We start from the raw sequence: 24,494 nt of genomic DNA, 5'->3' as shown, positions 1-24,494 counted from the left end.
GTGGCATATGCTATTAGGCTGGTAATAAAGGCTTGCATGAGTCTGAGGAGGCTGTTCTCTTTGAGGGCCCTGCCTTTGAGTGCAACTCTCCTAAAGATCCCCGTGACCTGCGCCGCGTATCCCTCTAACTTCTTGATTGTCAGGAGGTTTTATCCATTTCTCTGGATATACATGCCCAGAATTCTGATTTCCTCCTTCTTGGGAACCTCATTTCCGTTTACGAAAACATTGATGGGTCTGCTGCTCCCAGCGTGTCCCCTTTGATGTTTTGGCTCAGTGATTAATAGCTCCGATTACTAACATCTAACTAAGAACCTAATTTCTGTTTCGTGGTCAACACACATTGCATACATATGCGACAATGCTTCGAGATCATTAGGGCACATAAGATGCAAGTTGCATAATGCTACTAAAGACATTCGTAAACTAGCTTATCTAACATTTGTTCGACCTCAGCTTGAATACGCCGCATCCGTCTGGTCTTCCCATCAGAAATACTTGATCGAAAAACTCGAATCTATTCAGAATAGGCTGCATGTTTTGTTTCATATTGTTATGACTATAACAAAAGCATAATACTAATTAAACTCAACCTCTTACTACAGCCCTTGCATGATCGTCGTGATATAGCCCTGCTATCATTATTTCATAAGTATGTCCATAATATAGCACCATCAGTTCTGCCTCTTGAAACTCCTCATTACAGGTCACACCGGCTGTACAGTCAGTTCAATTTCATGTGCATCTATGGAAAGACTAATTCATTTAACTACTCTGCTCTTCCAAGAGCTATTTGTCTTTGGAACAATCTTCCTAATGCCATCGCTTATGAGAGTGACCAGGAAAAATTCCGGCATCTTCAAACAACGCATTTTTCAAACTCTACATAATCTAACACGTTACTTTTTCTTGAGTTTCCCGTTATTATTGTGCTGCTACCCCTTAAATACTGTTTTGGTATAGCCATGTATTGTCCCGCTCACTCTGTAATTCTATTGGTTATATTTTACTTGGTGAAAGTTTCTTCTTCACTGGCCTCTCATGTTCAAAAGAATTCGGTTTGTCTTTTGTACAATTTTGACACCACATTACTGCATGTTAGCGCATTTCTCACACTGTATTTTTTGTATATGTGTTCACATATGTATTCTAATTATTGTGTAATCATTGAGTGTACTCTCCCCCCTTACATAATGCCTCTAGGGGCCTGTAAGGTATCATTAAATAAATAAATAAATATTCAAACTACAATCCGAGAGCTATCATGTCTGTAGGTTGTGTGTAAGTCATAGTTGAGTATTTTTCTACGTATTTTAGCTTGAGAAATTCAATTAGTTCAGTGAATTTCTTGCATCACATTAATGGCCTGGGTATGTGTGGTTTGAAAATCTTTTTACTGAAACAACGTCCGACACCGGACACTGGGCACCGACGCGGGACGCCGCCTCTGACATTGGGTTTTCTGCATTGGTAGGCTGTTGGTGTAAGCACTTAATTTCTAGTAGGCTCACCTGTAACTATTAGCTACAATGGCACATTGCCAATGGGCATTTGGTTGCTAGCACTTGGCCATGCTAATGCTATTAAGTTGTAGCTGAAGGATTACAGCTTATCTTGGGAATTTCGTAGATGACTGTCATTTGTTGGTGCTACTGAAGCAGTAATACCACATAATTTTCACAGTGAACAGAAAAGGAACCAAGGGGCTTGATATTGTGTTGCACTAGACCACATAATGCAAATATAAGATGGAGCCAAAGGAAGCATTAGGGAAATTGTGTGTGTGTGTGTGTGTGTGTGTGTGTGTGTGTGTGTGTGTGTGTGTGTGTGTGCGTGTGTGTGTGCGTGCGTGCGTGCGTGCGTGTGTATGTGTGTGTGTTCCAAGTACTGCTGTCTCCATGCGAGTCATAGCAGGGGTGGACTCATACAAAACTTGGAAGATGCAAGAACACATTTGCAGAATATAACAGGTTTAATGGTCACACAGAAGAGGTAAAAGAGGTTTACAGAATTCTAACAAATACTAACATGATATATATTTTATCACTTCTGCAGAAAATTGTTCCATGGGCAGTCGTCTAACGGGTCCATCAAGCTTCTTCCACAATTCAATTGTTGACTAAAGGAAAGAAAATTTAAAGCAGTTCAACTGCAACCTAAGTGAGACAATGTTCATCGAATCTGTGCACCTGGTTCTGCGCACAGAGCTGGTGACGAAAGATATAGGCACGTAGACATGAACAGAAGAACTTGCAATTTTTAAAAGCATGATAAGACGATCACATATGCGTGTCTGAGCCAGCGACTGTAGGGATAATAGTTAAGCATGCAAGGAGGGTGAGAAATGGCGATTGTACCTGCCGTATATAAATTGTATCGCTTTTTTTTTTACAGCTTCAAGTTTATCTATGTAGCATTGATGGTGAGGGGACCAAATTATAGAAGTATAATTGAAATGAGAAAAGCTAGGAAGCGGGGTGCGAGTAGCAGTGAAGATTGTGCTAGAGAAGCTGCCCGTAAGAAGTGGGCTCGACAGGAAGATGGGCGCCACGAAGTGAAGAATGCAGCGAAGTGACGCAAGTACCATGCCAGTAAATTGGATGGGCACAATGATGTGTATGCAAAATTTCAGAAGGCCTTTCTGGACAGACATTTCGGATTAAGTTGTGCAGTATGCAGCAGACTGTGGTTCAAGAACAATGTTATAGCGATTGGTAATGTTTGAGATGTCGCAAAGTGTGAGCGTAATGCAGTTTCGACAGCTATCTCAGCTCCTGACTTTGCCAGCTGCTCTGTTTGACTGTGCCGAGGGAGCGCTAATGGCCATAGCGCACATCGATCATTTGGTGTCACAGGTGGTTGCTAACAAGCCGTCGGCTGCATTTCTGCACCTGCACAAAGAACCAAATAGGCAGTTGGTGAGTTGCGTGGGCTGGTATGAGGAGGCCTCTTGTAGTGCGCACTGCCGAAGGACAAGCTGCTCATGAGGCCCAACTTTGGGACCGCAGGCATGAGTGAGAGCGGCAGATGGCATGAACCAGTGAGGAACATACCATGGAGGCTTGCCCGTAAGTAAGAGCGGAAAGCCCCCAGATCACGAAACAATTAATGCGGCACAACAATGGAGGTACCACGATCGAAAGGCTGATACTTGAATGGTGCGGATGCGTGATTCCGTCGAGACTTTATGGACAAAACATTTGGCTTCATTTGTCGTGTGTGTGACCGATGGTTGTTCGAAACCGACCTGTTGGTGATTGCGAGCATTTCTTACCACGATGTTTACAGCTCCGCTGGTCATACACCTATACATGGCGGAATGGCCTTGAATTTTTTGTGTGTACCTCTTTACAACAATAATGTAGGCTTGACATTGCGTTGCACATGCCATGGAAAGTTAATGTGCTTGTAAACTTGTCTTTTTCACTTGCAGCGACGGCTTCTGTATCTTTCCTTGGTGGAGCACTTGCTTGGTTCCACTCAGTATGAGGGTCATCGTCAAGTAGAGCTTCGACGCTGCTTTGAGGGGGCACTCGCGCATGATGAGTCATCAGCTGAGGAAAAGGAGATTGTGCGTCGCATTCAAATGACCTGGCCTCAGTGGTTTCGTACAGACTGAGCCAGCAATCATTCTGCGTGACCTCTACCAAGACTGTTGGCAAGCCTATCTGTAAGGCTGCATCTTCAGCAGCTGGCCCATCCTGCTGCCCCCAGTTTTTGATTGTTTTAACATGCAAGTGATTGGATTTTCCTGTCTACTTAAAAATATGGTTATTTCAATTTGTTAACTTCTTTTTTTTTCTTGCAGCAACTGGGTTACTTTGATTTCCTTTCTTTTCTTTTGGTGGGGAAGGGGGACCAAGCTTTGCCTATATCCTTCCCTTTCAACCCCTCTCCCCCTTTCCTTTTACAAAGAATTTCATAGAGGTGTCTTTCAGTGAGTGAACTATGCCAAAAATCACGAGAAAATAACTGCACAATATTGCTGCAGCTACAACTTTTGTGCCTTCAGTTTCTTCTTTTCTTTAAGTGAAGGTGGGTCATCTGGCATCTTTTATGTGTTTGTTTTATGGCATACTTATTGTTTTTTTAATTAGTCTCCTTGCATCTGGTAAAATACTCTCAAGCAAGTAATTTATGTGATGGTCATGCCACATGCCTGCTCTTAGAGACAATATCATTCTCATTAATAGGCATTGATCAGAGAAGGTAAGTCAATGGAATAGTGTTAGGTATTGTGCAGCTTTGTCTCCTATATGTGACCAAGACTAGAGTATGATAAATAAATTTGTATTGTGATATATTGTTCAGTTCGTCCATTGGCTTTCTTTCTTTTTGTCAATTTGCACATTCTTTTTTCCTTTGTACTGGGTAGACGTGTGTAATGACCAGATGCATGCAATATCCACACTATTAATTTCACAATGAGAAGTCTTTAAAAGAGTATTTGTGTTACCCACTAGTGACTATGTGCAGGCCAAATCACTGAATTTTAAGCTTCAGTTGCTATATCTTTTTGCAGCAAAATATAAGCTGGTGCTTAGCCATATATAACACTAGCCCTAGAAAATCTGTTGGCCTTTGTAGAAATACTTGTAAGTTAACCTTCTATCATTTAATAACCATACCTTTGTTTCTATCAAAAATTTCATACACGCATCTGGGTTTCACTTACATTGTGGAAAACATGAGTACAAATAGTGCATCCAACATTGAGTTGTCATTTTCTTTCTGTGCTGCAGGCATCCAGTCATTCAATGTCAGCGAGTCAGCTACATATTGCTCTATGTTTACTGTTATTGTGTATGTGAGATACAAGTTTGAATTTACTTTAATTCGTTATTGGGTATGATTCATTGTGGCACTGCTTGCAGTATGTATATATTTTTGAACATCAAAAGATGTTTTGTTTCTTGAGATGGATATGGGAATATCTTGTGTGCTGAATTCCAGAATCATAAGAAGCGAATAAACACTGACAGCAAGGACAACATAGGGGAAATTACTTGTGCTTAATAAATGAAATAAAGAAATGATAAATTAATGGCGATTATTTCTTTATTTCATTTATTAAACACAAGTAATTTCCCATATGTTGGCCTTGGTGTCAGTGGTTGTTGACTTCTTATGATCGGGCCCCTTGGTTAACCCCCTTTCTTCTCGTAGAGTACCTGTTGGTTACTTGGAATCATAAGTACTGGTTTCACAAATACTTTTACTGCAGACATCACAACCTTAGAGTCTAAAAGTATAATCATTTTATAAAATATGAGACTTGATTATATTTGTAGAATAACTGTGGCTAAGACTTTCCTTTCTGTAGCTGGGTCAGCCATTTAGTCAGTATATGAATGATGAAAATGGTCAGGCTTAGTGAAACAGGCAGTTGATATTTAACATAATTAAATGTTTCCTTTGGGTAGAAACTTGTCCAAGTTGGAAATTGGTTGGGTAGGTGCTACAGTTGGTAGAATAAACAACATTTTCACATTTGCATAATTGAAATCCTGCAACAGTGACTTTGCACAGCTGCAGGAGCAGTTCCCAGGTTACTAGCATTACTTTCCCATCCACGCATGGTTGATCCTGTGAGTGAGGCCTCAAACCACCGCAGCGCAAGTACATCATGCCTGCCATGGAAGTTATATAGACACAGCTGTCGTACAATTACAGAACTCCGTGCTTGCTTTGTTGTGAAGCATTCTTCAAACACAAAGGGAGTGCACCTAGCACAGTTTTTGACAAAGGCTAAGCCAACTTGTGATGCAGCAGTGCATTTTGCTTACATCTTCTGTGCCCTGCAAATGTTTTTTATAAACACCATGCAGTTTTTTTTTTTTTTTAGTTGAAACATATACTAAAGAACACCTGTTGCAGATAGCACAATTCTGTTGCATCAGCTGGATTACTTAAATAAGTGGACATCACTTGTACAAAAATGGCAGTGTGATGTTAATTAACAAAGTTTTGCTAAACATCATCATTCACTTTGGAGCACATGTAAGGAACATGCCCCACTCACAGAATTGAAGCTAGCCATGAAGTCATATTCATCGCAAGAAACATTGTTAGCACTTCTCAGCACTGCGGAAAACTTAGTGGTGGCAGGTGTTAAATGGAACATGAATGCATTTTGCCGTCAATTTTGAGGACTGATTTCTCACTAACTGGTGCTAAGCATGGGATTTCTGCTAGGTGGGTATGACTACTGCTTGGCTTCAGTTTCTCACTTGCGACATGTACACAACAGCGAATAATTACAAAGTTTATTAGTGAAATCTTGTTAATTATATAAAGATATCACTTCTCTTTATCATACAATTTCCACATCTTTAAGTAATCAAGCTGATGTAACATAATTGCGCTATCTGCCACTGCAAGAAAGACTGTCTGGTATATTGAAGGGTCAGTGCAGTTCATCCGATACAGAAAATGAAAAGATTAAAATTTGCATTACATCCCAGATTTTCAAAAATCAAGGTTTGTTGTGTCGATGTTCAACTGCACCTATTGTTGAGTGCCAGTATCTCGTGCAGGGTGTCCCAAGTAACTTGAGCCAAACATTAAAGATATGCAAATGCCACTTAGCTGGACAGAATCAGGTAATGTTGTTTGCCGGTGCTTGAAAATACTCACTTTTTTTCATTCTGCCTAATTAATTAACCATAATTAATCAACTCAAATATTATAATTAGATGAAGGATGTCAGTAAGAAAATTGTAGAGCAACATGAAAAACTCCTATTACAGCTTTCTGTTCCTCAATATGTGCTACATAAAAGTTTTTCCGAACATTAAATAAGCCCAGAAATACATGTAAAGTGCCTTGAGCAGCCAGTCGTGGCAATTTTGCGTGCATTCGCGGGCCTCTTTCACGCTTGGAAAAACACTTTTGTGTAGCACGTAATGAGCAACTGAAAGCTGTATCAGGGGTTTTTCATGTCGCTCTACAATTTTCTAACTGACGCTTTTCATCTAATTATAATATTTAAAAACTTACTAATTAATTAAGCCTAATTATCTAATTATGTGGAATGAAAAAATGGCTTGAGTATCTACAAGCGACAGCAAACATTACCTTTGTTCTGTCCAGCTATGTAGCATTTCCATATTTTTAAACACTGGCTAAAGTTAGGTGGGACACTATAAATGCTGTTTATAAGGCAGCCGTAAGAAGGTGGCTAGTCCTGAATTCAGTAAAAGGAGATTCTGTATCCTGCAGCAAAATGCCATTGATGTGACAATCATTGGCTCAAAATAGCTTATGTGATCCCACTTTATGCATCTGCCTTCCATGCACAAGTGGATAGTAACAGTGAACAGTTGCATATGGCATGGGATGTAAATGGCATGATGATGACAATCACATCTAAGCTAGTCGAGGCAGTACATTTGCTGTATTTCAGCAGTTTTTACCCGTTTTGTTGGTATGCAATTACCGGCCAAGTGTGTACTAGCATATACGTGTAAGCTCAGAACACTGTAAACAAGCAGCACTGATACCTCAGCTAATTTGTGTTATATGTACCATTTTTTTATGTATGTCTGTGTCGTTTCAAAACACAGTAACACAAGTGAACGAAAAGAAAAGTGATACACATTCAAAGCTGTTGTGTAGGGCATTGGTGTTATGCACTAGGGCAATATTCTCATTTGATCACATTCAGAGATACAAATGCAAAATTTCGTGTGACTCAACACTGAATGTCTTAGCGTGTAGGACCAACAGTTTCTGGCACTGTGCAACGACAGGCAGCAGCTGTGTATGGCACCACCCCCCCTCCCCCCGTACATGGTGCCATGCAGGCTGTATCTTGAAAGTAATCTGTGATAGGGACAGAGTGCTGACAGCTTAGTATGAGCTGTATTCTCGCCACTTCATTCACGTTTAAGCGACAGGCAACACAAAGGTGGATTTGCTCGCTGCTGCTCCCGCACTTCCTCACGCCAGCATTTTTGACAGCGAGTTTCCGCAGTCATAGAGTGAGAGGTGTTCATGTTTGCTTGTGCACGTGTGACACCATGCTTGTTAATTTAGTTAGTTAGCGAATGTTTACAAGCTTATACGGTCTATAAAACTACTACCCTTACTTTGTGTAGCTGTCTTATAATTTGCTGTCACGATCGATGCTTCGCTAGAATAGCAGCTTGGGCTTGTTGGTTTTTCATCCTGCTAGTAACAGCGCAAAATGTAGACAAGAGACGAGACAAGAAGGCACCACAAGCGCTGCCTTCACACCACAAGCGCTTGTGGTGTCTTCTTGTCTCGTCTCTTGTCTACATTTTGCGCTGTTACTAGCAGGATCGATGCTTCTCCTTTCTGGCGAAACTGCAACTTTTTTTAGTGCATGCACAGCGTGCAGAAGTAACTTTTGTTCTCCGTCGCTCACACTCTGCCGTTGCTGTTTCTATTGAATATCATCGTCACCTTTTTTTTTTCAAGTCAAAATTTGTCATGTGTGCAATCTCCATCTATGTTACCCAGTGGGACAAGGTTGCAACATACTTGTACATTTCAGCAGAATTAGATCAGTTGCACTTGTGATTTGGGCACTTTATCTTGTGTTGTTTCCAACCTGAAAGAGGTGCTGTGTATAGAATTAAATATCAGGTTTATCTATCTTTTTTCCTTCTGCTCTAGATCTGATGTGCTGATATTCCAAAAATGATACTAAAATCAAAATAGCACTGCAGTAATGAGCCTCAGCTAGTTAGATATGGCAACACGAAATATTAAAACCGTCCTCTTTACCAAACCATTGGCTACTGCATAAACCCATGCAAGTTGCAGGGTCAAGACTAAATAATTGGCTAAAGGCTTAGCTTGGTTAAGCCTGAAAGATTGCGAAAGCAATACCCTTGGCTGCGCCTTGGTTCGGCTGATGGTGTGGACATGGTTGCCCTTTGTTAAACTTATGGATATACATCATCCGACATAGCGCAAGGCAGTGCGCCGACCACCGCGAGGAGCCGAGCTGTAGCCCCATTTATCCTCCTAGCGTGACGTCACACCAGCGAGCGCCCTCTCTCGGTAGCGCCGCAGCAGCGGTGCACAAGGCTTCGCCTCCACCATCGATGCCACGAGCTGGGGCCCCGTCTCTCGGTCTGGCATGACGTCACACGGTCACGTGACGCGCAGCTGTGTAAGGAGGCGCCACGACCACCGATGGGCCGAAAGTGCGAGCAGTATTGCTTTCGCAATAAAATATGTAATATCATCATAGGATGCAACATGTTACAGACATGTCAGTTGTTACCATGGTGCCAGCCAAGGGAATTGCTCGTGGCACGTTCCTTATGTTGCAATACTGAAATAACTGATACCATGAGTACCCAACACATATGTGCATTTTTGTTTAATGAAATGCATTTGCCAGTATGATCAAACTTTGCACCTTTTAAAGAGGCTGATGAATACCCATTCACTGGTAGAAGATGATTCTGTGGCCATCTTATATTCTTGGGATACAAGAAAAATGGTTGTCCTAATCATTTTGGAGCTCATTATCAAGTTTTGATTTGTTTGCAATGATAAGGTGAACTATAGTAGAACTGCACTAGACTTTCCTTTACTTACCGGTGCTGCAGAACAGTACACCTTCTTTTACGCTCGATGTGAAAAGAATGTAAGCATGCGTGATACACTTATGGTTTCAATATGGTTTGAACCATATTGGTGAAAGCAGGCAAAATTGAGACATACATGTATATTCACAGGGGGAAAATGAAAATTAAATTGAATTTTAGGGTTTTACATGCCAAAACCATGATCTGATTATGAGGCGCACTGTAGTGGGGAACTTCAGGTTAATTTTGACCACCTGGGGATTTTTATCGCGCACCCAGTGCAGGGTACACAAGCATTTTCTTGTGTTTCGCCCCCATGGAAAGGCTTCCGTTGTGGCTGGGAATTGAGCCTGTGACCTCGTGCTTAGCAGCGCAACACCATAGCTACTAAGCCACCACGACGAAAGGGTGCAAAGTGGATTAAAGTGCTTAGTAGGTGTTTACCATGCATGTCAGCTTTAGACCATTGAATTTGTCATAGATATTCTCTATGGTGTAAGGTGTAGTCTTGTTTGTTTCTAGTTACTGGTAAGCCCACTGATTGCTTGAATTGGACTTAGACTAGTAGGAGAGTGTACTCTACCAAAGTAGTTTTATAATACGTCTGAGAATTACTTGTTCTTTTTTTTTCTTTCTCTCTCTCTCCAAGGCTGTGTAAAACATTTGTCACATACCTTTTTCCTTCGTCATTCTGTACCTTATACCTGTACTTCATCTCGTAAAATTGCAACACAATATATTGCATGTGGTGCTCGTCCAGGCATACCTACAGGCACAGTAGAAGGCTGGCAGTAACTATGGTATTGACAGCACATGAGTCACATCAGCGCATATTTGGTATACGTGTTGGCTTAGGAAAAGCTGCTGCTCTTTATGGTAACAAATTAAGCTTTCCCTTCAATAAAATTCAATCTGCTTTCCATATACAGGGTTCTGAATATTTGGCTGCACGTGTTCAAAAGAAGATTTTGCACTCACCGCTGCACTGTTCTTGCTCAAAGTTTGCAGAACGATTGCATTTTGTCGTCGACTTCATTTAGTATAACACTTATACTTATTAGTCGCCTGTTTTTTAAGACAAAAATGAGAAACTGTTTTCGCCTATGGGAAAAATGGCGTCTGAAAAGCCAGCCCTAGCACAGACGCCTGCTGGTAGCAGCAGGAAGGAGCTGCGTAACAGACGAAACGGCATATTGAAATCGTCCGCTTAGGCGGCAGCAGCTCCTTCCTGCTGCTGCCAGCAGGCGTCTGTGCTTGGGCTGGCTTTTCAGACACCATTTTTCCCATAGGCGAAAACACTTTCTCATTTTTGTCTTAAAAAACAGGCGACTTATTGTGCCAAGTGTTATACTAAATGAAGTTGACGACAAAATGCGATCGTTCTGCAAAATTTGAGCAAGAACAGTGCAGCGGTGAGTGCAAAATCTTTGTTTGAACACGCGCAGCCAAATATTCAGGACCCTGTATGTAGGACAGAGCACACTTGATCAGCACACTTGCACACTTGCAATTGGTATTCCAGTTTGATTCCATGGAAACTGGGCATTATCCTCATGAGACCCATCACATGATTTCACATTGGCTTCAATCTTTTTCAAAGTTCATTTGGAACTATTTACATGAAATATTACATGATGCCTGTATAGAAATGGTTTAGTTATATTCTTGCCAGCAGCATTCGAAAATATTGACACTAATTTACATAAGCTGTTGTCACAAACATTGAAAACTTAAAAGCTACCATGAAGTGTATCTTGAATACTACGAAATGACATGAAAATTCAGGATGCAGCGTAGACAAGGCAGTCCACCACAAGTCGTTGCATCTTCCTCTGTTTTCATAAACAGTTTTTGTCATATCAAATGTGAGGAGGTGGTCGCTTTGCTGGCTTACCTGTTCATAACATACCAGTCTGTAATAAGAACCAATTTGCAATGTGTTTATGCCCTTGAGCTGTTTTTGAGTCTCTGGAGGTTACCTAAAGAGTGATATTGTTGCATAGGTTGGCATAACATGGTATTTGGGATTAGTGAAGCTATTTCAACTGCTCATGTGCTGCAGTGCCTCAGTTGCTATAGCATTCTGCTTCCTAACATGAGGCTGTGCGTTCAATTCTCAGCCACCATGGCCTCATTTCACTGCGAGCTGAATGCAAAGATGCTCGTGTGTTATGCTTTAGACACACATTGAAGAACCACCGGTGGTCAAAACCAATCTGGAGCACCCCTCCACAGCAATATCTCATGGTTCCTGTGTTGCTTTGGGGCATTAAATCCCATAAATGAAGTGGCCATGTGACAAACTCCAGCATGACATCTTGGAATTTTGGTGCTATCTGCACTCCACTGTTACTATAGCTGCTGTTGGGAAAACACTGGAAAGCCAGGAGATAGTAGACATATCCCAGAGTCTAAGCCCTGATGAAGTTGATCTCCTGAAACATGTCTTAACATTTTGTTGCATGAACAATGCAGTAAACGAATACAAACTCCACAAAGATATAACAGTTTTCAAGACGCATGCGCATCAAGGAGTTCTTTTTCGATAGGCCAGACATAGGAAAACAGGATAGACACCCTCCTTGACCACCTAGCATGTGGACACCAGAAGCCGAACAGTGCCCGGACCTTGATTTATACATAAAGCTAATCTCAAAGAAAATTCTAGACTCAATGTGACATTGGCGGAAATGCAAAAATTTGTCTCCTGCTCAACACCAAATCCTTAAAAGAACTTGCGGAAAGAATGATATTGCAGTAAAACCAGCAGACAAAGGTGGCAGTATCATAATCTGGCCTATAGAAAAGTACAAGAATGAGGCGTCCAAACAACTGAGCAACCACACCCATTACAGAAAACTCGACTGTAACCCAACTTCAGACTACAGCAATACTGGGCAAAGCACAATAGCGGAGCTCCTGTACAGGGAACTAATCACGAAATCTGAATATTACTTCATGATGCGCAAGAACAAAGAAGCAGGCTGCTTTTATCTTCTTCCTAATATACCTAAGGTTCCCATAGAACAAATATTTACAGCAGAAGTCCCAGGTCGGCCTATACTGTCTAATAACACACCTAGCGAGTCACAATCTAAATTCTTAAGTCGCCACATGTCAAACATCCCTACCACCCTCCCATCTTTTGTTCAAGTCATGTTGCACTCCCATCGAATTATCAATGGCATCAACGCCAACCAAATCCTTTCCAACTGTGCTATTCTAGTCACTGAATGTTTCTGCCCTTTACACTAACGTACCCATGAGTGAAGGAATTGAAGCCGTATCGAAATTCCCCGCAGTCAATCCCCAAATGCGCGCTCCTGAAGTTTACCTGTCACTCCTTAGGTTAGTTCTCACGCTCAACTATTTCAAATTCAGTTCTATTCACTACCTGCAAACTTTTGGCACTAGCATGGGAACACCATTCGCTGCCACGTAAGCAATCTAGAACTGGTACAGCACAACATACAAAGGAAGAGACAAGCCGAGCTGGCCAGATAAAGGAACGTAGCAGCGCTCTGTTCCTTTATCTGGCCGGCTCGGCTTGTCTCTTCCTTTGTATGTTGCGCTGTACCAGTTCTAGAATGCAATATCAACTCACCCAATCCTCAACCCTAGTGCACGTATGCAAGCATTTTCATGGGACAGCTTGAAGCAGACCTGTTAAAATCCTACCCCACACCTATCTGTATTACATTGACGACATATTTATAATATGGGAACATGGCACAAATGCGTTAACCAACTTAATTAGCCAGCTCGGTCACTTTCACCTGAGTATTAAATTTAGTGCTCACCGCTCTCCTAATCAAAGCAACATCATTGACGCAACAGTCTACATAGAAAATGAAAAACTGAGAATGACACTTTACCGGAAACCTATGGATAGCCAGCAATATTTAGACTGCAACTGACATCACCGGCGACACTGCAAGCAAGGAATTTTTGTCGGACAAGCAAAACAAATAAGAAGAATCTGCAGCGAAGACAACGATTATATCCGCCACCTAAACGGCCTTAAACAACGCTAGCAGAAAGAAACTATATACAAGTTCTTCTCGACAGAGCTTATGACGTCACATCAAGATTGGAGAGGCAATCGGAATTGGCTAAGAAACAGCCTGCACCTGAATCTGAGAGACCACCAGCCTTTATAACATAATACTCAAATGCCCCCCCAAACATAACTTCCTACGAAAATACCACCCAATATCATCAAGTAACGAGCGTCTGAGAAAAGTGTTCCATGATGTACCAAGGGTTACCTATCACCGAAACAGAAACTTTAAGCACATCTTAGTGCACGCAAAACTCAGCCAACATCATTCCCCTGTAATAAAAGCATGTTGTCGCCCCAGGTGCTAAACCTGCTGTTGACGTGTCGGCGGACACACGGTCGTGTCACCGGCGGTGTGCATAGCACCCCTTTATTCTCAATTCTATACCTTCGCCGCTAACACACCTTTGGTCATTGCCTCACCCACCTGCCTTACCCCCTCTCCCCTTTAGAAGAACCCTACCTATATACAGTCGAAGCCTGCGATAACGAAATCCCACGACTACAAAATTCCCATGGCAATGAAATATTTTCTTATTCCCGGCGAACGCCAGTAGGATTCAGTGCATTTCGTACTTCACGACAACGAAATGTCGCTGTACTAAAATCCCGCATCAACAAAATTTGCCGAAACATAACCCCGCATATTACCTACTCGCACAAAACTAGCAGGTTCCAAAATGTGCTCAAATGTGATTGCACTAAAATTGCATTAAATACCACCACATTACACTTGCGTGGGTGCTGCCATTTTTGTTTACAAAAACAACCAAGCGCCGGAAGCGAACACGCTGAAAACACGTCATGGCCGCCATCTTGTTTGTTGATCGCCTGTTCAGTGCCTCCTCTAAAAATAGAGGAGGCGCTGGCCCGTTTGAAGCGGCAGCATGTTCCACTGACATGTGACGACAGTTTTTGCACGCCTGTTGCAGTGCGTAATGTGCGCCTTGGCGAGAAAAATGCAGCAAAACACAAGGAAATCCACGTTCCACTGACGTGGAATTGTTTATGGCGCTTGAGATGGCGGTCGCAGCATGGAGTGCCACACATCGGGCTGTGATTGAGCAATCGTCTGAGAATATGCATTCTTTGCTTCAAGAACGCTGGTTTTGGTGCCATATATACGAGATGCGATCACTTTCATGCTTGGCACCAGACGCGTCGGTGCCTATGGGCGACAGCATGCGCTGGAGAAATGGTGCTGCATGCGTGGAGCGCTGCTGCTCGGCGTTCGGTGCCGAGCTATGCAAAATCTCGCAAAAGTGATCGTATCTCCGAAAGCAACTGACCGAGGATACTGCTCCATGGCAGTGCTGTCACCACTCATCGATGCATGCGGCGCACTTTTTGCATTCGGCAATGTGGTTCTATATCCTCGCAAGCTTGCCAAAGTAAACTAACAAAATTTTGACAGTAAAGTTTCATTCTGTGATGCATTACCTATCTGTGCTGTCTCATTTTGCAACAACGAAATTCTTGCGAAAGCGAATTTTTTCGCGTTCCCCACTGATTTCGTTATTGTGAGGTTCACCTGTATACTGTGCCGAGGAAAGCATAAGTCACCTTGAAAAAGACAAGTCCGCTTGTCAAAACATCGGCTCCCGCTTTTGCCTTGTTCTCATTTTGCTCATCGTATAGCTGCTATAAGGAGTTGAGGTCACTGCCATCGATTCTGCAAGTGTCATCAGGATTTTTTTTAGTCTTGTTTGCATACTGTGATTTTAATATACTTGTTATGGTTGCAGTGAAAGAAATGGACTTTCATTATTCTTTGTGTTCCATTGGTTCATATGTTTGCTGCTTGTGCACGGATGTTGCTTGCTGTAAGGAAAGACTGCTAAGTAAAATGTCATTTAATATGCAAGTTCTGTATATTTGTGTGTGCCATGCACATGTGTGCATGTGTGATCTTACTTTTAAGTGTGAGCAAAATGGACTTGCTGCGGCCATAGTTTAAGAAAGAGAAAGGAAGTAGTTTATTTTTCAATTACTAGTTCGATTGACCTAAAAGGAGCAGCATTTAGGATAGGGCAAGCTAGAAAGACACACACAACTGTCGGTGCTTTGTCTCCCTAGTCTGTCTCACTCTTCAAAGTTTTGCCAGTACACCAGGCAGCCCCTTTGCCTGTTGTTCAGCAACTAATGAGAATGCCTCTCGCAGTGTCTGCAAGTTAGTACTCTTTGCCAGCAATTATTTTACCATGCTAGCTGCAGCAGTGATGAAATATGTGGGTTGGCATAGGCTTTGTCTACCTTGACTGGATGTCCTGGTATTCAATAGACAGTGCACTATCTATGTGTCAGATACACTGTTCCTATGCTGGCAAGAGCACCTTTGTAAACGTTTTAAACATAATGTCCTTTTGTTAGCATTATTAATTTTCTGTACTTTAGGTGGGCGGAGGGGTTATAACACTGTGTGTAATATTCACTGAGAACACTTGGCATTGTAGTAAAGTCGTGGAGGAAGGAAAGCTTAGGAGATGTACCAACCAAGCCCGGCTGCATTGAAAGAATGTGTGGCAGACTTTGCATGTCTTTTTTGCAAAGGAGCACTTGGTCCAGTAGGCTGACAGGTGTGTTGTCATAGAAATTGCACCTCGATCACCTAGGTTCTCTGTGAGGTCCAAACGCACATAGATGTCAATGACAACCGTGATGTGGCACTCGGTGCATCTGTGCTTGCACTGCATCTGGAGCCAACTTAGCATTCAATCTATATGTAACACTGGTAATGTGCAGCCTTCATTTGCAGAACTTTTGCTTTGACAACGCCTCTTGCTGTGCCAGAAGTTTGGCGCAATGTTAAATCAACCTCTGTAACATGCCTTGCCAGCATGGAAGAAGTGAGGCGAGCGGGCAATGAGAATTGGTCGGTGGGGCCACGGGGGAGGGCATTACAGAAAGGGCAGAATGAAAAGTAGAGGGAAGAAGGCCTACCAAGCTTATGAGGCCTTCACATTTTGCATGTGGCTTCAGAAAAGGGACATTGGGACCTCTCCTGTGTTGTTTTATCCTCCGTATTTTGTTGTGAACATGGCGTCTTGCATTGCAGTCTTTAAATGTGCTAATGAATATTTTCCTATTAGAGTGAACAACCTTGAATGTTCATTAAATCTTGCGTTCGTTGATCAGCTAAAAGCAAACTTTTGCTGGCTATACTTGTGTATGATGACTACACACTCCATCTATACTCTGCTCACGAGTGCAGCAAAGGATTGTCTCGTAACCTTAAATTGTCCACATGAGTGAAGCCTAGCCAGTCTAAACCCTACTCCAGTACTTCTCGCTTTCCTAGCTTGTCTTGGCCCATCTTCACATTCTTGCCAACCAGTCCCACTTGGGCAGTCCAGTGAAGTAAGACAGTGTGACAGTGGTCTTTGTCAGCCCAACCTAGCCTAGATTGCAGAGATTGAAGCCTGCACCAGTCGCACTACCAGAGCAGGCTGACCAAGTGAATGTCCATAAATATAATGAGCGTGTAGGCCATGTGTAGAGTATGTGCAGTGAAAGAAATTTGGGAGCTGTTTTCTTATTGTACAGACATACTGCCTTTCCGGCTGCTAGGGACCCCACGTATTGTGATATGTACTGACCGCAATACCTTCTCTCCTTATGCAATGATCACATTTGTAATCTGTGAAAAATAGCCTTGACAGCAGTCTAGCATCCGAAGAATGTAAACAATTAAAAATTGTGCCCATTTTTTCCTTATACATATATTAAGCTCATTTCACAAAGAACTGAAAATCTATTCGTTTCATTTACAGGCGGATTACTATTGCATTTCATGTACTTTGAAAGACTTGTGAAAAGGAGCTGTGAATGGATGCTTTCAGCTTTCGTCCCATTATTGTATTGACATTTCAAAGCGCTTATTAAACAAGGTCTAGTTTGCAGAATGACACGATCGTTGGGTTTGCAGCACTTCAAATGACTCCATTTTGTGTGCACAATGTGCCTAGAATAGCTCTAACCATGAGCATTCCTTCCATCAAGGCCCAAGGCCTTAAAATTTTTGATTTTTTGTCTTGCTAGTAGAAGTGAAAAATGTTATGTAATGTATTGCAATTCTTGTTTTGCTTTTTGTTCGAATTCTTAAAATTTGCTTTCTGTGTTTTGCATTGCATGAAATGGTACAACATATTCTTGAATTGTAGCGCGAAGTGACACAGGCAGACTAGAAGCAGACAGGACGAGCGCTAGTCTGTATCTATCCTTTGTATCCTTTTGCGGTGCAACGTATGCCACCACTCATATTTTTTGGTGCATCATAAAACCTGTCACTGGTTGCTGCAGAAAGATGCTGGAGCTAAGCTTATGTAATATCGCATTTATGAAATGTCACTGCAGCAATCTAGTGTCTGAAATTGTTCATCATTTTGCTACTGCAGGTAATATTGCGGGTGACGCAGACTAGCGTCGGAACCTGTGTGCAGATATTTGTTTGGCAGTGATGTATTGCTGCTTTCCAACTTTGTGAACATGATGAAAGCTGAGTGGAATTGGTCGAAGTTGGTATCCTGCTCTTACAGAGCACTTTTGTTTAGATTTTCTGGATTGCCTGCAAGAAGCTCAGACTATGTATGTAGCTTTGGTGCTGTTTGTTGTGGCACATTGTGGGCAAACATGAGGGTACATCAAGTGTGTTGAATTATACACATTGCCATTGTGCAACTAATAAAAGCAGTTTGTCTGTGGCACAATATTCAACTTTATACCTGCAATTTTCAGTAAGCTATTCAACAAGAATTCTGACATCTATACCACTGTTCTCTTAACAACCTTACCATGACAAGGCTGCATTTATGCTTCCACTTTTGTTGTAGGTACTGTGTAAACATACATAGAGAACATGTACTCTGTCCCTTCCATTGGAAGTGTATATGAATGAATATCTTTTATGTCAAGTTTGCTTGCATATATTTGCCCTTCTGCATCTGTATCACCAGTGTTACCACTTTTGTTCAGTGCCATGTTGTTTTTGCAGCTACTAGTTTATTACAGTAACTTAAAAGTAGCAATTATCCGAAGTACATCTCTTCACCCTAATTCCCATAGGAGTTTATATATAGAGTTCTCTACCTTCCTATTCTACTCAAAATAGCTGTAGCACTTAAACATCTATTTTATGTCAGTATCACAGGATCTATGTATTGAGTAGCATAAAGGATTTTTAGCACTGTTCCTACTGCTTTGTTTTCCCCCTCCACAGACACATAAAAGCACTTTTTTTTGTAGCATGCATGAGAATGATGGATGCCTTAATCACTTTTATAAGGCTATTATTGGATGCAGGGTTGATGCTCTATTCTAGTCTTCTAGCATGTCTTCTGTGAGCAGTTGCATGTAGATCATCATGGATATCTTCACCGGTGGTATTGCAAAAGTGTGCTGCTCATGTGTTATGCAATGTGCCTATCATTTGCATAATACTATGTGAACAAGCCGCTTTCTGTAGTTGCTGTTCATCAGATGTTTAGTTCACAAGTAAAAAATTCTGTAAAGATTTTCAAGCCTTGTGTGTTCTCACATTCACTAATATCCATCATTATGCAGTGTAGTAAAGTGTTGTAATAAAGAGTATTTATGAGAAACATGCTCTGGATTGTAGACATCACATCGCCACTAGAGATCCTGTGTTGTGTGCAAGGATTTGGGACACCTCATCTGGTTGGGGTAAATCATTGTTACTGTTTCACTGGTTCCCAAACTAAGTTTCAAAGAATGGGAGGTGTTTTGCAGGCAGCTTCTTGCTGTTTTTCCTTAGGGAAGCTTCGGGAGAGTAGATCGTTTGTGTACACTCGGAGTAATGCATGTCCCCTCCAGTTTTATTTCGATAGCAATTACAGGGACACTCCAGGCGCATTTTTGCCGTCGCCGCGCCTCGTCTGCTGTATGTGCGAGTGAAAGCACGCCAGGTAAGCCGACGATCGTGGCTCAATCTTGCGCGAAGGAGAAAGTGGAGAGCAAACGCGCAGTCTTCCGTCGCGCGAAAGGCCGTGGGTATCCATCCGGCAACAACTGCGCACTTCGCAACCGGGCGCGAAGGGACCGATGATCGCGGCTGCGCCATATATGGAGGAAAGTGGGGAGGCACCGCCGGATCGAGAGAGGAGGGGGCTTCGAGTCCGCCAAGAAGTGCGTACTTGGCACGGTCGCGTGCGCCGTATCTTGAACGGGATCTGCATAGATCTGCAGACGCCTCATTCGTACCTTTGTGCGCGCCATGTCCTAGCCCCTCTGGCATTAAAACGATGGACCGCACGCAGTTCGCTTCCCTCGCTGCTGCTGCTGCCGCGCTTGCTCGTACCAGTCCTTTGACAGCGACTGTCCTCATCGTTTGTGATGTGTTCATGTTTGCTTGTGCGCGCTGATACCATGCTTGTTAGAATGTTTCCAAATTTATACGGCCGATAAAATACTATCCTTACTACAATTTGCTATCGCAATCGATGCTTCGCCTTTCGGGTGAAACTGGCTTTTTTATCTCACCAATACATGGCTAGCTGTCTCTTGTCTGTCCACTTTTCTAAAAGTTTCCGCAGCGACAGCTCAGGCCAATGACAAACTGTAACGCCACCACAAGGCTTCACCTAGCCATAGAATAAAGAAGACCTAGCTTCACCTACTCTGACCACGATGGCAGTGGGGTGCTCATTTTTGAACACCAGTACATGGTAAAAAAAAAAAAGAAACTAGGTAGTAAAAATTAATCTGCCGTCCGTACTATTGATCAGATTGGTGTCTAAAACATCCTTAATTTGTATTTAAATGGCCCCTTGCCAAGTGTTTGGCAATATTTAAGACAATGCCACGCGCTGACGATCATGTCTGCAAAGTGTTGGAGCGCTGCGCACTGCGAAAACAGCTGAAATTTCAAGCATAAGACTTTATTCAAGCTTAAATTTACTGTACGGGGAACCAGCGCAGGAGGTGGAGGAGGGAAAGAGATAAGTAGAAGGCAGGGAGGTTAACCAGAATAATGTGCGGTTGGCTACCCTACACCGGGGGAATGGGAATGGGCAAACAAAGATAACAGGGGGAGAGAGAGAGAAGAGGGAAGGAAAGAACGAAATTGCGGTGAATTCGCTGACGTGCGTGGTCCTGCAAAAATTGCATTAATAGTCAGAGATGGTCACACAAGCCCGTCGTCCTTAAGAAGCACAAAAGCGCCTTCACCGCTTTATGGGCCGACGGGTGATGGGGGCGGTGTTCCAGCAGGACCTGCACAGAAAGCGGTCGATTTTCCAGTTTTTGGGAAGCTTTGGCAAGTTCTTGTCTCTCTGGGGTGTATCGTGGACAGTGGCACAGCAGGTGGTCGATGTTTTCTTCGGTGCCACAGACCTCGCATGCTGCACTGTCAGTCATTCCAATTAATGTAGAGTATGCCTTTGTGAAGGCAACTCCTAGCCAAAGGCGACAGAGAAGGAGAACCAGCGCAGGAGTTTCAAGCTGCCTCACAGCGCCCCTTGCAGACATCGTGCGCATTGTTTAGTCCTACAAACGGAAGAAAATGACCAGCAGCGGTATCGTGGGGGACGCGTGCAAAACCCGTGAAAAATAAGTTTGAAGGCCATCGTTATTCCTGCCTGGTTAATTGCCACAACTAGAAAAGCCGTAATCTAGCATCATCATTATATTATTCTTCGTGAAAACTACAAGCATTAGCGACGGTGATGTTGGATTCAGGCAGGCGCGATCGCATGCTGTTTCAACTATTTCTACAGCTTCTCCGGCAAAATATCCATGTGCATTTGATTTTATTGAAAGCGAAAATGGCAATTCTAATGCAACAATATATACGTGTTTTAGTACAATAAAAAAGCACCGCCCAAGCACTCCGTATAGATGGTTAACCAGAGAAGCTGAAACGTGCGGCTCCGGTGTTTATCACCGGATTAATTCCGACGGTTCATTAAACGATGGCTTTGTAGGCTGCCGGATCCTCGGTACGTAGTACTGCTGCTTGCGCTCGGCTGCACGAGCCTGTTGTGCCAGGGCTGCAACATCGGCACGGCGTAGACGAGCTCGTTCCCAGTTTTGCTCGTGGCGTAAAGCTGCCTGCTCGGGAGTACGTATTCCGCTTGGCTGCAGTTTACCTATCCAGTACACTGTAGCTTGGCCTACACATTCCAGAGCCGGAGAGAAACTTCTGCGCGCGCGCTCGGTTGCGATGGAGAGCAACGACGTCACTACTGGCGCAGCCAATCGTGCGCCTCTATTGTTTTTTTTTTTTTTAAGCACATGCGCATGGGGTTGCGCCGGAGGAGCTTTCGGCGTACATGCGGCAGACGGACGGACGAAACGGCTAGCTATATACAGCTTCGCTGTAATATATACAACCAGCATTTTTTCGGGGGCGCCAAGTGTAGTATTAGTGCCAACCGGTGTACAAATGCCCACTGGGTTTCCAGCCGTGCGTGGTACATTTGACAGTGTCTCGTGACTAAATGAAAATGAAGAAAATGAGAATGCTAATAATACACACACACTGGTCCTCTGTGTCATTTGTGCAAAAGCAGCGTGTGTACCAACCGGGAATTCTCAGGGAAATGGAAATACTCAGGGAATTTGTGCTTTTATCAGGGGAAATTAGCTGTAACTTTATTGAAAGGGGGCGAAAGTCGTGTTAATGCTGGCTCCAGTAACAGAGGAATTGCAACGAGTCGTCATTGACGCCGTGTCATCGGAACAAAGTATTGCCAGAGCAGTTAACGACCGATTTTCCAGACGCCCGATTTTTCGAACATGCCCGATAATTCGCACGGCTTTACGGCACCACCACGTACTCCATATAGTCAATGTATATTGCCCTGACTGCAGGTCTGACATGGAAAAAAGCCACCACCGCCGCCATTTTGATTATCTCGCCGCCTCGAACCGGCACTCAAGCTCGCACGCAGATATCCGCTGGCCGCCGTAGCCACCACCGCGGCAACGTTAGGCCTAGCTGCTTCTACGTTCGCTATTAAGCTTCTTGCCGTGCGGTGCTGTGTTTTTCATTGAAAGAATTCGCCGCTGTCAGCAATGGCACCGACTCCGCCTTTGTAATCCTCGCGATTGGCTTCGAAGCTCGCAGAGCACAGTGCGTTGCGTAATGCCAGTCTCCGAACGTTAGCTTTGCCTTAGTACAGCAGTGTTACGCGGTGAAGGATAACAAGCGTGTGAAGGGGCAATTGTCACGGGGCACAGTATGTATTCCTTAATTATACACGCGTGCCTGTCTCTGTCACCGTCTCCTGTCACAGTACGAGCATTGATATGCCTAATAAGTGTACTGGCAGGCCTTAAGAGCTTTTTCGGACGTGCCTGTGGCAATTTTAGCTCATAAGGGCAGTTAAAGACATGCATTCATTTTTTTCGGACTGCCCGATTTTTCGGATGTTTTTGAGGCCCCTAGGGAGTCCGAAAAATCGGACGTTCACTGTACAACTGATCAAGAGGATGCTTCAAATGATCCATGGGGTGAAAGCGTGGCAGAAGGAGGATGAGAACAGAAAGGACCGACGCACTGAGGAATTAACGGGAAAGGAAGCGTGCCGCCGCCTCTTTGAAGGAGCTTGAGCTCGAAAAACAAAGTGTTGGCTGACGCCGAGATGCAGGTGTCTCTCATTCAAACCAAAATAAACTCTTTAAAGCAATGAAACCCAACACTGAGATGTTGTGTACGGGCTGAGAGTATGTCAGGACAGTTGAGGTTGACTTTCCAGCTGCTGAGAGAGATTGTGGCAAAGTTCAGGCCTCATACCGATGAGCTTGCTATCAGTTGATAGATATAGCTCATATTCAAAAATATTTACTTATGTATGCATCTCCTTTGCATTTGTATAGTTCGACTCAATTTGGAATGGGCTTTACCATCTTTTTCGCTGTGCCCTCTGTTTTCTTTTTAAATAAAATAGATATTACTCCTTCAAACTGGATTAAGTCATTTCTTTATTTGAACATGCTTACTAGAGAGTGACAGCATCGAGCAACGTGGTGTCAGCCTGTCTTGACATAAAACAAAGTTCTGGCTCATTCAGGGAATTTAGCAAAGGTGCTCAGGGAAAACCTGGAAAACTGAGGGAATTTGGAAATGTCAACTTGGTAGACACCTTGGAAGAGAGAGAATAACATTATTGAATTGGGGAAGGGGGTAGGAGGTTAGGAGCTTGATGGGTGTGGCCCCAAGTCCAGGGTTCCACTGGCTTTTGCCGCCAGCCGAACGTGACCCAGAAGAGCCTTCTGCACCTTCGGGTCTGAGCTGGCGAGTTGTGCCTTCCATTGCTCCAGTGTGTTAGTTAGATCGTACCTAACTAAGTACACATTTAAACTCGGTGGTCTATTTTGGCATACCCATGAGATGTGGTACAAAGACGGTGGCGAGTCGCTACACCACGGACAGGCACGCCCACACATCATTGGGAAAATTTTGCCTAATCTTCATAAATTTGGGTAGATCCTGTTTGAATCCTGCGGAGATCTATTGCGTCTTCTTGATAATTAGATGTGTGTGGGGGGGGGGGGGGGGGGAGCGGTATCTTTGCTACATGCCGCGCTGGTGAGCGAGAATATCGCGTGGCGCCATACGTACCGGATCGTTATCTTCCTCCTCGCGACGGCTTTCCTGTGAAGTGGCGGGCTGTGAATGGGAGGGCGATGGTCGCTCTGCTTGGTTCGTGAGCTCTCGAGCTAGAGCGTCAGCCCTCGTTCCCCTCCAGGCCTGCGTGTCCCGGGCACCAGACCAGTCTGTATGTACAATGTATTCTTGAGTTCTTTTCCCAGGAACCTTGAAAGGGAGGCGGCCGTTCATAAAGAAGCGGCACACCTCCGGAGAGTCTGAGATGATGGTGTTGTGCGACTCCCCCGTCCGTTCCCGGCCC

General features: G+C 43.4%; 1 protein-coding gene across 2 annotated transcripts in view; it reads left to right on the top strand.

Moving 5' to 3' along the window:
• Window positions 1-4,310, top strand: part of LOC126548005 (NCK-interacting protein with SH3 domain) — an 81,873-nt gene extending 77,563 nt beyond the window's left edge. For both annotated transcript variants that reach the window (XM_050196077.3, XM_050196076.3), the window contains exon 12: window positions 3,434-4,310. In XM_050196077.3, coding sequence (XP_050052034.1) covers window positions 3,434-3,619 — 186 coding nt within the window. In that variant the 3' untranslated portion in view covers window positions 3,620-4,310. The remainder of the gene's footprint in view (window positions 1-3,433) is intronic.
• Window positions 4,311-24,494: the final 20,184 nt, after the last annotated feature.

This window comes from Dermacentor andersoni, chromosome 1, assembly GCF_023375885.2.
Source record: "Dermacentor andersoni chromosome 1, qqDerAnde1_hic_scaffold, whole genome shotgun sequence".
Taxonomy (NCBI): domain Eukaryota; kingdom Metazoa; phylum Arthropoda; class Arachnida; order Ixodida; family Ixodidae; genus Dermacentor; species Dermacentor andersoni.
This window is presented reverse-complemented; position numbering and strand designations above follow the sequence as displayed.